The sequence below is a fragment of the Myotis daubentonii genome, chromosome 11, assembly GCF_963259705.1.
Source record: "Myotis daubentonii chromosome 11, mMyoDau2.1, whole genome shotgun sequence".
In the NCBI taxonomy this organism is placed as follows: Eukaryota; Metazoa; Chordata; class Mammalia; order Chiroptera; family Vespertilionidae; genus Myotis; species Myotis daubentonii.
Window position 1 is genome coordinate 8,647,720 of NC_081850.1, and position 16,113 is coordinate 8,663,832.

General features: G+C 39.9%; 1 protein-coding gene across 6 annotated transcripts in view; it reads right to left on the reverse strand.

Annotated features, from left to right (window-relative positions):
- The window catches only part of ZNF169 (zinc finger protein 169), a 62,681-nt gene that overhangs the window by 20,618 nt on the left and 25,950 nt on the right, over nt 1-16,113 (reverse strand). For 4 of the 6 annotated variants that reach the window (XM_059656436.1, XM_059656438.1, XM_059656434.1 and 1 more), the window contains 3 exons: nt 15,271-15,357; nt 5,216-5,342; nt 4,652-4,747 (listed from right to left, as the gene is read on the reverse strand). In XM_059656436.1, coding sequence (XP_059512419.1) covers nt 4,652-4,747; nt 5,216-5,342; nt 15,271-15,303 — 256 coding nt within the window. In that variant the 5' untranslated portion in view covers nt 15,304-15,357. The remainder of the gene's footprint in view (nt 1-4,651; nt 4,748-5,215; nt 5,343-15,270; nt 15,358-16,113) is intronic. The other 2 variants (XM_059656439.1, XM_059656440.1) reach the window with 1 other exon arrangement.

Genomic DNA, 16,113 nt, shown 5'->3' on the forward strand with positions numbered 1-16,113 from the left:
GATGACATGATACTGTACATACAGAACCCTAAAGACTCCATCAAAAAATTATTAGACTTAATAAATGAATTCGGCAATGTAGCAGGATACAAAATTAATGCTAAGAAATCCATGGCATTTCTTTACACCAATAGTGAACTTACAGAAAGTGAAACTACAGAAGCAATCCCATTTACCATTGCACCAAAAAAATTAAAATACCTAGGAATAAACTTAACTAAGGAGGTAAAAGACTTATATGCTGAAAACTACAGGACACTGAAAAAAGAGATAGAGGAAGACATAAACAGATGGAAGAATATACCGTGTTCATGGATTGGTAGAATCAACATCATCAAAATGTCTATACTACCCAAAGCAATTTATAGATTCAATGCAATCCCCATTAAATTACCAACGGCATATTTCACAAATCTAGAACGAACGTTCCAAAAATTCATCTGGAATAAAAAAAGACCCCGAATAGCTGCAGCAATCCTGAGAAAGAACAAAGTAGGTGGGATCTCAATACCAGATATCAAACTGTATTACAAAGCCACTGTTCTTAAAACAGCTTGGTACTGGCACAAGAACAGACATATAGATCAATGGAATAGAATAGAGACCCCAGAAATCGACCCAAACCACTATGCCCAATTAATATTCGACAAAGGAGGCAAGAGCATACAATGGAGTCAAGACAGTCTTTTCAATAAATGGTGTTGGGAAAATTGGACAGATACATGCAAAAGGATGAAACTAGATCACCAACTCACACCATACACAAAAATAAAATCAAAATGGATAAAAGACTTAAACGTAAGACGGGAAACCATAAAAATACTAGAAGAATCCACAGGCAGCGAAATTGCAAACATATGCCGAAGAAATTTCTTCTCTGATAATGCTCCTAGGGCAATGGAAACTAAAGAGAAAATAAACAAATGGGACTACATCAAAATAAAAAGCTTTTGCACAGCAAAGGAAACCATCAAAAAAACAACAAGAAGACCCACTACATGGGAGAACATATTTACCAATGATACCACCGATAAGGGTTTAATTTCCAACATTTACAGGGATCTCATGAAACTTAACAAAAGGAAGATAAACAATCCAATAAAAAAATGGGCAACGGACCTAGATAGACACTTTTCGAAAGAGGACATACAGAAGGCCGAAAGACATATGAAAACCTGCTCAAAGTCACTAATTATACGAGAGATGCAAATCAAAACGACAATGCGTTATCATCTCACACCTGTCAGAATGGCTATCATCAACAAATCAACAAACAACAAGTGTTGGAGAGGATGTGGAGAAAAAGGAACCCTTCTGCACTGCTGGTGGGAATGCAGACTGGTGCAGCCACTGTGGAGAACAGTATGGAGCTACCTCAAAAGACTAAAAATGGAACTCCCATTTGACCCAGTGATCCCACTACTAGGAATATATTCCAAGAAACCAGAAACGCCAATTAGAAAGGATATATGCACCCCTATGTTCATAGCAGCGCAATTCACCATAGCTAAGATTTGGAAACAGCCTAAGTGCCCATCAGCAGATGAGTGGATTAGAAAACTGTGGTACATCTACACAATGGAATACTATGCTGCGGTAAAAAAAAAAAAAAAAAGGAACTCTTGCCTTTTGCAACAGCATGGATGGAACTGGAGAGCATTATGCTAAGTGAAATAAGCCAGTCAGAGAAAGATAAATACCACATGATCTCACTCATTTGTGGATTATAGAGAACAACATAGACTGATGAAAAGGGACAGACCCAAAGACTGAGAAACAGCGATCAGGCTATCAATCCCCAGAAGGAAAGTAGGGGAGGGCGGGGGTAAGGGGAAGAGATCAACAGAAGGACTTGTATACATGTATATAAGCCAAACCAATGGACATGGACAACGGGGGGATGGGAGCATGAGTTTGTGTGTGTGTGGGGGGAGGTTGGGGGTTAATGGGGGGGATGAGGACACATTTGTAATACCTTAACTAATAATAATAATTAAAAAAAGATAAGAAACTGGTTTTTTAAATGGGTAAAAGGTTTGAGAAGACATTTTTCCAAAGAAGATATACAGATGGCAGATAAGCACATGAAAAGATCCTCAACATCATCAATACCACACAGCTAGAATGTCTAAATCTAAACTAATACTAAGTGTTGACAAAGATGCGGAGCACCTGGAATTCTGCTGGTGGGAATGTGAAAAGGTGAAGCCACTTTGGAAACAGTTAATATAAAATTTAACCTTTTATATTAGTAAAAAATTAAATATACACATATCACATGATTCAGCCATTCTAGTCCCAACTATTTATCTGAAAGAAATTAAAGCATATGTCTACACAAAGACTGTCATGAATATTCACACAGGCTTTATTTGTATTTGTCAGAACTGGAGACTACCCAAAGTCTTTCGATAGAATAGTTGAATAAATTGTGATATCGAGAAATTAACTACTGATCTATGCAACACTATGCATAAGATTCAAAGTAATTATGTTAAGTGAGAGAATCCACTATGTATTCTGTATTCAATTCCTATGAATCCCATAAAATGCAAACAAATCTACAATGATAGAAAGCAGGTCAGTGGTTTCCTGGAAATGGGAAGGGAGGAGAATGAGGCACAAGGAAACTTTGGGGTGATAGGTATGCTTGGATTTTTTGGATCATGGTGATGAATTCATAGATGTAAACATACATCAGAACTTTTAACCAAAGTTTACCATTTAAATATATGTAATTTATTATACTTTGATAATATGCCTTATAATTATCCCTTAACTATTGTACCATAACATATTTTTATATTATACTATAATTATAGATCATAAAAAATAGTTTTTAAATTAAATTAAAGCAATGAACTTACTGTAAAGTACAAGTCCAGATGTATGGTTGTATTTAGATGCAAAAAAAAATTAACAAAACAAAAATAAAATGCCAGGAATGTTGAAAATAAAACAATGAAAAAAGATAAATCATGAAAAAATTTATCCTTACCTCCCAACATTCACCTAAAATTAATTCCAGTTGGATTAAAGACCTATAATGTTCACAGAATTTATATGGCATTTCTACAAATCAGTAACAGAAAGAAACAGCCAAATAAAAAGGAGGAAACACCTTGAACAGGCACCTCACAGAAGGGGAAACACCAATGGCTAACCAACACAGCAAAGATGCTCATGCGCACAGGAAAGCGAACCCCCGTGAGGCTGCAATGCAGACCGGATACAGGGGTAGAAACGAGGTCCGACAGCACCTAGAGCTGGGGAGGGTGTGGAACAAGCTCTCAGCACTGCTGCTGGAGTGTGAGGTGGCATCACAGCTCCAGGCACAGTGTGGCACAGCCTAATCAGGTTGCGGCCACTCCTGCCTATGAACCGCTACTGCACTTGCTCCTACGTAGGCATCTGGAACAACTCTTGCACATTTTTCCAAGGAAGTAACAAGAATATATAGCAACATTGTGTAACAGCCAAAAATTAGAAATACCTTAACTCTCTGAAAGAAAGGAACTGCAACTGCATTAAAATAAGAATATTCATATAATGGAATCAAGTAAGTTTTAAAAATATGAACTAAACCTACACATTATAATGTGAGTCTCACAGAAAGTGGGTGAAAAGGCATGTTCCAGAGGGATGTGTGACATTACAATATTATGTGCAGAGAAGATTACAAACATACAAAACAACACATTATATCAGCAATTTTAAACCTTTTTCAACTCATAGCAGACAAACTACTAAAATGCTGCAGCACACCAAATATTTATTTTTTGCCAATCTGACCAAAAAAAGGTATACTTTTGATTCATTCACACCAGACAACTGTTGCTGCGTTGGCTGTTGTCATTCTTTTATTTGGCAACCTAAGGGAAAGAGATCAGTGCCCCTGGCTAAATAGTCAGGTGTTGCATGTGGCGCACCAGTGTGCGCAGGCAAGCGTGGCCTCCACCTGATCAGGCTGTGCCGCACTGTGCCTGCAGCTACGATGCTGCTCACACTCCAGTGCTGCTGCACCCGGGTTGAAACTGCTGCTCTATATGGTTGAAAAACCATCAAATGGGAAATAAGGATAAAGGTAGACATGGAAATGCTGATGTAGGCACTGGATTCTCAGGGGCAGGGTGGAGGAGCAAAATACCACCAGGGAAGCTACAGGGCTGGTGCCTGGACTTAGAACGTCCGTCAGGCTACAGGGAAGGCACAGTGGCACTCACTGCATAATTCTTTATACCTGGTTGTAATCTTAAATAATCCATCATAAAATTTAAAAAAAGTTAATGGAATGTATGACTAGAATCAATGCACAAAAATGTTACCAGGTTAAGAATAGTAACAGGACACTGTCTAGCAGGGGCAGATGACTTAGGCTCAGATGGCAAGTTATACAGATCAGGCCCAACAAGAAAAGCCCAAGAATAGGGAGATCCAAGGTGTGCTGGAGAAGGGCTGCCAAGTGAGCAGAGTGATGCTCCGGGGGAGGAGGGCAGTGTGCCAGGGAGGCCCTCTCTGTGGTGGGCAGGAGGGCATGGAAGGGAGGGCTGGAGAAGAGCTTCCCCCCAGGAGCTCACAGATGCTACTCCTTCCTCACCCACTGAGCGCCTCACTGGCCTGTGTCCGTGTCTGCTTGGTGCTTCTCACTCACCTGGACAGAGTTCCAGAAGGCATTCGCTCTCCTCTCGCCAGGGCTCGTCCCCTTGCTCCAGTTGTGTGATGAATCTTGGTTTGGAAAAGGCAATTCCTACTCACAGGAAAAGAAAGCAAGGTGACCGTGGGTTAGTGGATTAAAAGGCAATCAGAACTTAGAGTCAGCTGGGAACACAATAACCCAGAAGGGGGTGAGGAGGCACAGAGGAGGGCAAAGGCTCTCTGAATGCTAACAGAGTGACTAAGGAGGGGTAATTCTGGGCCTAAAAGCAGGACACTCATTCTCCCCTGTGCTGGGTTGAACACAAATATTCCCCCGTTTGCAGCACCACCTTTTGGGAGGAAGGGGACTGGAAACAGTCACTTCATGGAATGAAATGCAGTAAGACACCACATTCACACCTAACTAACTTCAAAATTTTCAAAGCTAGAGAACCCAGACATTTCCTGGGGATGCAGGGAAAATATTAGTTTTCTTTCTCAGCCAAAAGCCTGGCGGCTGCTGCCTAAATCTTGAAATGACCACACGCAGACTCCAAGACCTGAAAAGGGCTGTCCTTACCTAGCGACCCCAAATGGCTGCAGGTCTCCAGCATTACATCCCGATACAGGGTCCTCTGGGCAGGACTTAACAGCTTCCACTCTCTCTCGGTGAAGGCCACAGCTACATCTCCGAAGGCGATTATTGTCTGTAATAGAAACACATCCTGCTCACCCAGGGGCCAGCCACACCCACTAATCAGTTCACCTACGCTACTAACCAGCACTGAGGCAGCAAGAAGGCTGGTGTGGGGCACCTGGATGAGACCCATTGATCCAGCTTCTAACCCAGGGGTGGGCAAACTTTTTGACTCGAGGGCCACAATGGGTTCTTAAACTGGACCAGAGGGCTGGAACAAAAGCATGGATGGAGTGTTTGTGTGAACTAATATAAATTCAAAGTAAACATCATTACATAAAAGGGTACGGTCTTTTTTTTTTTTTAGTTTTATTCATTTCAAACGGGCCGGATTCGGCCCACGGGCCGTAGTTTGCCCACGGCTGAACCCTGATGCCACGTGTCAACACTACAAATCCCCTGCCCACATGGCTGGTAAGTCTATTTAGGAGTTCTCTCTTCTGCTCTGCTGATCTCTACGTTCGTGGCACTGCAACAACAGTGTTGATACCTGTAGCTATACAGCAGGTCTTGGAATCAGCCAGGGCAATTCCTCCAACTTCATTGTTCATTAAAGGTATTTTAGCTATTCTAGGGCATGTGCCTTTCCATATACATTTTAGAATAATCTCATCTATAGCGACCAACAAAAAGTTACTGGAATTTTGACAAGATTTGCATTAAACCTGTGTATCAATTGGGGGAGAACTGACATCTTTACTACGTTGACTCTTCAAGTCCATGAACTCATGTTCTTTTTATTTCTTTCATCGACATTTGGGGTTTTCGGCATACAAGTCATATATATGTTTTGGTAAGCATTTCTTCTTTTTAAAATTATATTTTTCGTTTCAGTGGCCGTATGTTCATTGTTATGATACAGAAGTACAACTGTTTGTATGTTTATCTTGAATCCTGCAACCTGGCTGAACTCACTTGACAGCTCTGAATACTTTTTCTCCTAGGTTCCTTGAGATTTTCTACATAGACAATGATGGCATCTGCATATAGGGACAGGTTTATTTCTTCCCTTAGAATCTGTCTGCATTTCATTTCCTCTTCTTGCCTTTATTGTAGCACTTCTGGCACATTAATGAATAAGAGTGGTAAGAGCAGACATCCTTGTGTTGTTCTTGATATAAGGAGGGAAACTTTATATCTCCAGCATTAGGAATTCGGAGATACCACATCACACTCACTAGGATACCAAAGAAACAGAAAATAATAATTTTTTGGCAGGGAGTGGAGAAAGTGGAACCTTTGGGCATTGTTAGTGATAAAAGTAAAATTGTGTTTTCTATGGAAAAGAGTTGGGCATTTCCTCAAAAAGTTAAACATACAATTTACCATAGGGGCCAGCAAAGAACTGAAAGCAGAGACTCAAACAGATAGTTATACACCAATGTCCATAACAGCAGTATTCACATTTGCTCAAGTATGTACAGATAATTGTATATTATTCAGCCTTAAAAAAGGACATTCTGATACATGCTAAATTATGGATTAACCTTGAAGACATTATGCTATAATAAAGTGAAATAATCCAGTCACAAAGGACAAATATTGTTTGATTCCACTATAACAGGTACATAGAATAGGCAAATTCATAGAGACACAAAGTAAAATAGAGGTTACCAGTAACTGGGAAGAATGGGAAACGGGGGGTTATTGTTTTAATGAACAGACTTTCACTTTGGGAATATGAAAAAAATTTGGAAATGGAGAATGACAGCTGTACAACACTGTGAATGTACTTTATGCAACTTAACTGGACAGTAATTCCTCACTTAACATTGTTTATAGGTTCTGTGATTTTAAGCAAAATGATGTATCATGAAACCAATTTTACCATAGGCTAATTGATATAAACCAGTTAGGTTCTTACAGTAAATCATCATTATAACAAAATGGCATTGAACCAAAACACATTATTCAAGGACCTGATATATATTTAAGAATCGTTAAAATAAGAAATTTTGTTATATAAATGTTAGCAATAAAAAATTAGCTCTAGATTTTTTGTAGATGTCCCTACAAAATAGAGCAGTTGCCATCTGTTACTATTGTTCTGTGCTTTTCAGAAATGGTTGCTAAGTTTTGTCAAATATTTTTGTCAAATACTCCATCAACTGATGTAATCATGTGGTTTTTTTCTTTAATCAATATTGTGGGTTACATTAATTGAGTTTCAAATATGGATTCAGTTTTGTATCCTGGAATAAATGGTCCTTGGTAATGGTATATAGTTACTTTTATATATTGTTGAATTCAATTTGTTAATAATTTAAGGATTTTCATGTCTATATTCATGAGAGATGTTGATCTCCAGTTTTAGATTTCTGTTGTCCTTGTCTGCTTTTGATATCAGCTTAATACCTGCCCCATAAAGTGAAATGGAAAGTGTTCCCCTCACTTTGTTTTCTGGAAGAAATTATATAGCATTGGTACTAAGCCTCCTTTAAACAGGTGGCAGAATTCCACAGTGAAATCACCTGGACCTATAGCTTTCTTCTGTGGGGGGTTTTAAATTACAAATTGGACTTCCTTAAAAGTTATATGGCTGTTCAAATAATCTATTCCGTATCGGGCAAGTTAAGGTAGTTTTTGTTTTTCAAGAAATAGGTTCATTTCATCGAAATTTTCTGATGGCTAGAGTTGTAATAATAACCCTTTTTAAATTCTTGACACTGGTAATTTGTGTCTAATCTCTTTTTCTTAGTCTTGCTCAATGTTTGTCAATTTTGTTTTTAAAGAAGAAACTCTCATTTCACCTTTTCTCTCTATTCTTTTTATTTTTCAATTTTATTGATTTCTGCCTTTATAATTATTATTTTCTTCCATTTGTTCACTCTGAGTTCATTTAGGTTCGTAAGGAAGCTTTTGGTAGGTTCTTAAGGTGGAAGCTTAGATGACTGACTTAAGACATCTTCTGTTTTCTAACATATATATTTATTTAGTGCTATTGGTTTTACTCTCAGGACTCCTCTAACTGCATCTCACACAGTTTGATATATTGCATTTCCTTTTCATGTGTGTTTTTATTTCGCTTGAGACTTCATTTTTTTTTTTGATTCATGGATCATTCCTTCTAGTGTGTTATTTCTTTTCTAAATGCTTAGAGATTTTTCTGTTAACTTCCTCTTAATGATTTCAAGTCTGATTCCATTGTGGTCAGAGAACACACTTTTGTATGATTTCAATTTGTAAAAGTTTGTTACAGTAAATAAATTTTTATTTTGTATTATGTGTTGTTTTACAGCCCAGAATATGTCTATCTTGGTATATGTTTTTGAGGGCACTTGAAAAGAATATGTACTTTGTTACTGTTGGGTGGAATGTTCTGTAAATGTTGATTAGATTCTGTTGTTTGATGGTGTTGATAAGTTCTTACTGATTTGGGGTCTAGCTATTCTATCTTTGAGAGAAAGATACTTATGTCTTGAATTGTTGATTTGTCCATTTCTTCTTTCAATTTTTTGTTCTCATATTTTGAAGCCCTGTTATTTGATGTGCATACATTGAAGATCATAATGTCCTCCAGGTGAACTGACCCTCTGTGTCTGGTAACTCTCCTTGCTTTGAAGTCTACCTAAGTCTATTCATATAGTCACTCCTGTATTTGATTAATGTTTACATGATGCACCTTTTTTATCCTTGTGTTTTAACCTGTCTACATTGTATTTGACGTTTCATTTAGATAGAGCATATGGTTGTTTTAATCCACTGTGCCAGTCTCTCAGTGAGCATTCTAATTTTGTTTCTGTTTTCTTTCTTTTTTAAAATTCTTTATTGTTTAAAGTATTACATGAGTCTCCTTTTTTCCCCCATTGACCTTTCCCCCGCCACTGCTTCCCCCAAGCACAAGCCCTCACCCCCCTACTGTCTGTGTCCATTGGTTTTGCTCAGATGCATGCATACAAGTCCTTTGGTTGATCTCTTACTCCCTCACCCCCCTGCCTTCCCTCATAGGTTGTACAGTCTGTTCGATGCTTCTATGTCTCTGGTTCTATTTTTGTTCATCAGTTTATGTTGTTCATTATACTCCACAAATGAGTGAGATTATGTGATATTTATCTTTCTCTGACTGGCTTATTTCTCTTAACATAATGCTCTCTAGTTTGATCCATGCTGTTACAAATGGTAAGAATTCCTTCTTTTTTACAGCAGCTTAGAATTCCATTGTATAGATGTACCACAGTTTTCTAATCCACGTGTCTGCTGATGGGCACTTAGGCTCTCTCAGTTTTCTTATTACTGACTTCTGGTGGGTTACTTGAGCTATTTCAAAAATTGAATTTTGATTAATTTATAGTTTTTTAGTATATCTCTTTGTATAGCATTTTTAGTGGTTGTTCTAGGGCAGTGGTTGGCAAACTCATTAGTCACAGAGCCAAATATCAACAGTACTTTTTCAAAATAGACTAGCCCAGGCCGAAAACCGACTTTGCGCATGGGCCATGAAGTTTCAATTGCACTGTACGCGCGCCCACACGTGGTATTTTGTGGAAGAGCCACACTCAAGGGGCCAAAGAGCTGCATGTGGCTCGCGAGCTGCGGTTTGCCAACCACGGTTCTAGGGGATACATTATGTATACAATACTAACCAATTTCCTGCTCATGTCATTTTACCAGTTTGAATGAAATATAGAAACCTTATTTCCCAATACATCCTCTTACCCTTCTTACTTAAAATGTAACTTTCTTAAGTACTTCCTTTGTATACATTTAGGATCACATCAGCCATGCAATTATTTTTGTTTCAACCACCAAAATTACTTTAGAAAACTCATGTATAGGAGAAGTGCCTACTGTATTTACCCTATTTTTCCTTACTGTGTTCTTTTTCATCCTGATTGCATCCAGGGTTCCCAAGACCACCCTTAGGTTTGATGTTCACTACAAGGATTCACAAGACACACCATATAGTTGTACGCATGGCTGCAGTTACAACAAAAGGATACAAAGCAAAATCCACAAAGGGAAATGGTATGAGAAACAAAGTCCGGAGGAAACCAGCAACTAGCTTCCAAGAATCCTCTCCCAGTGGAGACACACCTGGCGCACTTAAGTCCTCCAATACGGCCTTGTGACAATATGTGTTAAATGTTGTCTAACATAAAATTCATAAGAGGCTCAGTACTCAACTTTTTTAGTAGGAGCTGGCCCAGAGGCACCCTCTGCCTAGCACATATTATAAATCAAGGTCCCAGAAGGAAAGCAGGTGTTCAGTATAAACCAACCCACTGCATACTTTAGGCCCAGTGAGCCATTCATATCAGTTCTGGGAATGTTGCCAACCCTCCTGAAATGCAAGGCCCTGAAGCCAGCCAGAGGATGATCTAGCCAACAGGACGCTCTAAGGATAGAGGTATCAAGCCTGCTATGTTAATTCTTTACTGCGCACAGATGTTCCACGGTTCCCTCTTTTATTGTTTCCATTTGTTAATAAAATTGCCTTTATTCATTCTCCTGGAAACAAATTCTCAGTTTCTTTCATCTGTGAATTTCCTGATCTCCCCCTTCATTCATGAAAGATATTTTCATTTGCTACAGGACTTGGCATTAACAATTCTTTTCTTTCAGCTCCTAAAAAACATTGCACCCTTTCCATCTAACCTCTGTGGTTTCTGATGAGAAATCCACTACCATTCTAACAGTTTTTCCCACAATGAGAAAAATGTGTTATTTTTTTCTGGCTCCTTTAAAGGTGCTTTCCTGATTTTTAGTGTTCAAAAGATTCATTATAATGTGTCTTGGCGTGGATTTCAGTGGGTTTATCAGGTTTGACATACACTTGACTTTATGGATCTGTAGGTTTACATCTCTTGCCATATTTGGGGGCTTTGCAGCCATTGATTCTCTAATACTTTTTCAACCCCGTCCTCCTTCACTTATTCTCCAGAACTACAATGGTACACATTAGATATTTTGTTATATTCCCACAGTTCGTGAGACTGTTCATTTTTTCTTCAGTATATTTTCTCCAAGTTGTACAGATTGAGTAATTTATATTGTTCTATCTTCTAGTTCATTGATTTCTGTTCCCTTGAATCTGCTACTGCTTTTCTTCAGGTATGTATTTTTCAGTTCTGAACATTCCATATGCCTATTCATAATAACTTCTGTTTCTTTGCATAAGTTTTCTAATGTTTCATTTATCTTAAGTGTGTTCTTTTAGCTGTGGATATCCAGGTGTCCAACTGAATGGACTCGATACTTTTCCAACTGAATGGTCTTGGCACCCTTGCCAAAAATCAGCTGACGATATATGTGAGGATTATTTTTTTCTGAGCTCTCAATTCTACTCTGTCATCTATATTTTTATCCTTTTGGCAATACAACAGTTTTCTGTTTGTAGCTTGGCACTAAGTATTGAAATCAGAGAGTGTGAATCCTCCAATTGTTCTTTTTCTTTTTAAACTGGTTTTGGCTATTCAGGGTCCTGTGAGATTCCAAATGAATTTTAGGACAGGTTTTTCTATTTCTACAACACACATGGGATTTTGATAGGGACTGGACTGCATCTATAGATCACTTTCACTGCTGCTGTCATCTTAGCAATATTGTCTTCCAATCCATAAGCATGGGGAGACTTTCCACTGATTTAGGTCATCTGTAATTGCAGCAATGTTTTGTAGTTTTTAATGAGCAAAACTTTTGCTTACTTCATTAATTTCACTGCTGAGCATTTTGTTCTTTTTGATGCTATTATAAATAAAATTTTAAAAAGTTCTTGTTTAGATAGTTCACTGGAAATGTATGGAAACACAACTGATGTTTGTATGTTGATTTTACATGCAGAGTTTCACATTCAGTGTATTCACAGGTTTCTCTCTACTCCTATGAATTTTCGCTTGTGGATTCCCTGACACGTTGTAAATTTTGACTAAAGGTTTCTCCACAGTCACAAGATTTATGGGGTCAGCTACAGGCTGACTGTGTCCTCCCAAAATTCATACCTTAAGCCTTAACCCCCCCAATGTGTGTATATCTGGAGACACTGATACCATTGTAATTAACCTAGTTATTAACAACAGGAAAGGAGCAAAAGGGACGAACAAGAACAACTGCATAGTCCTCTGCAGCTTTACAGCCAGCTTTTTGGGGGTCTCCCCTCCCTGCAGAGCCAAATATTATAGGCATGTCATTTGTGCAGCTTCACTAGGAAGCTAAAGCTTTACACTCCCCAGGGAGCCACCAGCCTATTCCCCACAGATCACTGGGGGATGGGACTGGACAGGCAGAATAGACACATGCCCCGTAAAGTTGGGGTGACATCAGGAAGGAACTTGCCTGTCAGTCTCACCTGGGAACAGGCCACTGGTCAGAATGGGCGTGGCTGCTTGTAAGGGTGCTAAACAAGAGTTCCTTCTCTTATACTCTTGGGACTCTTACTGCTCCAGGTGCGCTCTCCTGCATTTGCCCCCATGGCCTATGGCCCACAGCCATGTGGACACCTACACACAATGGACTAATGGACAGCTGCTAGCCTGATGCTGGACTGGACCCAGTTCCAACATGGGAAGAAAACTCTGGACTCTGACTCTGCTTCTAGCTCTACTCAAACCCCAGCTGCACTTCTTCTGTGACTAGACAAAGGGAAATGGGACTTGGGAACCCAGGATTGTAATTCAATGCAAATAAAAATCACTCATTATCTCATGTGAGTCCCATAAAGTTATTTTTCTTGAGATACGGTAAGAACTCCACCCCACCACCCAGTGGGGAATAGGACACCCAATTTCTCCAATAACAATATGGCCCCCAAGGAAGTCAGGTTAAATGAGGACATAGAGGGGCCCTGATACGATAGGCAGGTGCCGTACATGAAAAGGAGACACCAGCGCTCATTCCCTCTCTGTCTCTGCCATGTGAGCACAGAACGAGCAGACAGCCATCTGCCCGGAACCCAGTCAGCTGGCACCTTGATCTTAGACGTCCCAGCCTTGAGAACGAGGAGAAAATAATTTCTGTTGGCTAAGCCAGCAGTTTGGTATTTTGAAATGGCAGCCCTAGCAGACTAATCCCGATTCTGGTTATGAGAGTGGGACACTACTGTAACCTAAAAGTATGGAGCAGCTTTGGAACCGTGTGATGGGTAGAGGCTGGAAGAGTTTTAAAGTGCATATTAGCAAAACCTGAAGGGAATGTTGGTAAAATACAATATTCCAATTTCTCCTTTCAGGAAAAAGCCCTGAGCAGAAATGGCTAAGTGTCATGTTGTGTGTATATATAGGTATAATATTCTATATAATTCAGGTCTGACACATACAAAGTATCTGAAAATGCAATTTAAAGAATCCTAAAATATGTAATTTCTATGCCTCAAATAACAAACAGCAAAACAAACCCCTTTGGTTCTTTCATTCTTTCAAAATTAGTTAATATTTGGTCTCTTTATGAAACAAGTATGTTGAGTGCCTGATACTCTTCCAGGTATGGAAACTTCACCTTAAAAACTAACCCACTCAGATGCTCTTGCCTGGTATCAACTTTCCACAAGGAAGCGAAGCAAAGGAAACATTGTTGGTCATAGACAGGATTAGGTTCAGGGTATGCTGAGGATCCCACAGGAAGTGGCAGAGAGGTATGGGGAAAGTAAGCTGGCACAGCATTTCACTCTGGCCAAGAATGCTTCTCTATTAACACTATAAATGGTAAAGTGAAACATTCAAAAGAAAAGTTTCCCTCTTACATTAGGGAACATCCTGAATTGTATGCACTATATACACATGTTTTCCTCAAAGGTATAAAAGATTTGACAATTGAGGGACACACAGGTCTCAATGATGTCTGATAACATCAAAACCAAAGATTTTTAACTTATACATTAATAGGCAAATATCTACCATATGAGCCCAGTATTTACATGAAGTTTAAATCTTGCAAAAAAAAAAAATCTGCCTTATTTCTAGAACAGGCAATACAAATCCGAATGAGCACAGCTGACGCTATGCTGAGCGACTAGTATAACCAGCACAGAGTGCCCACAGCATCTATGCAGGTGGCCAGGAAATGCTAACTGCATCTGATTATGAAAGTTCCCATGCTGCCTGAGAGATGAGAACATCTTTCTATTAGGATATATATCCATCCCATTATGTATTTCCAAATCCTTGGTTTCAACATGGCAAACTCTTTCTCAAAATCCTTCAAAGCCTATCTTGCTCCAAGTTCAAGTCCATACTCCTCAGCCTGGCTTTCAGGCGTCTGAACTTTCTCCATCCAGGCTCAGAGGAGATGAAGGCAAAGCCTTCAGGGGCCGGGCAAGTAATGAGTGAGAGAAGCAGGCACTTGGCCTTGGGGTGAAGGGGCACAAGGGCCTGACCACACAGTGGAGACGCTGTTTGTCTCCAGCCACGAGCCATCTGTCCAAGAGTGTAGCTGTAGGACAGTGGGAAATAATCTCTTCTCAGAGAAGTTGGCAATCCAGACCTTTAGGTGTAATCTTCCAATCTGTGGAAACTCATTTAAATATAAAGCATGGGTCCAGCCAGACTACATCTATCTGAGTCAAAAATGAAAACAGTTCAGCACCCTTCCCTCTACACAGAGAAAAGCAGCTCCAAGCTTCCCATATGGTGAGTCGCCCAGACAGACACACTACGCTTCCAGCCTTATTTCAACAGAAATGCCTTCCCTCAGCTCTTCAACTTGCCAAGTCCATGGCGGGGAGGCGGAGGAGGCAGTCACTTCCTCCCTCGACAGCATTCCTCCACTTTATTAGGCCCTGGGAATCACTGGGCACTGAAGCACGAATGTCCAGTATTTTTAATTTAACTTCAATTAGTTTTCTACTTGGTGAATTCCTGAGTCGTGAATGAAAAGGCTCCAGGTAAGATGGGCCACACGCCCAAGGTCAGGGTAGCGTATTGCCTAATGCCAGCAAGGTATTAATTAGGACAAGAAAAGGCAACGGGGCCATCCTGCAAGAGCTGGAAAGAAATTTCAGGACTCACCTTATCCCTGGTTGCCAGGAGCTCTGGAGCCATACTCCTGGTCGCTGAGTGCTCTTCCTAGAGAAGAGTCAAGTTGCACAGTCAGAGCTGGGGAAAGAGAAGAGCAGTGGAGGGTGCTTAGGAGGAAGGTCCCATCTAGCATCCCAGGTCAGCCCGAGTGAGGGGAGATATGGAAGGCAGTAGCTCATCCTTAACCAGTGTCCTGTCAATAGGGCCCCAGACCTAGGCCACCAGTGGGCTCAGCCCCAATGCCTGGTTGGGAAATGAAGCCCACAGCAGCTGGTGAGACTTTGTCACTGTGTGGACTCAATTAAGAGGAAAGGACCTCTGAGTGGCCACAGGTGTTCATTCACATTGAGAAATAAAGTAACTATCATAGTGAAAACAGAAGTTCCGCATTCATGTCTGCCCTGAGGCTAAAGGACAAGGCTCAGGAAATTAAAAATACAGAGCACTACAGGCTCCACAGAATGCAGATTTTGAGGGGGACTTGAAGCAGGGTGGAAGACATAACCTATTTCAACCTCCCCTCCACTTATATATCCAAGATTAGCTTCCCAAGAATTGAAATATGTCTTGATTAAGAATGGGCAGTTGGCAATTGGCCCAGATCTTCAACAATCCATTTCATAAAGAAGTTTTATAACAGGAGAGATTTTTCTTAATACCAAGCTGCATAGGAGATAAACCACTCATCAGATGTCATGTATAGGCCTTGTTTGCACAAATGAACATTTTGGGGACTATGAATGACAACTGGGTGTTAAATGATGTTAGAGAATTATTGTGAATATTGTTTGGTGTGATCATGATATTCTAGATATAGAGAAAATGAGTCAAGAA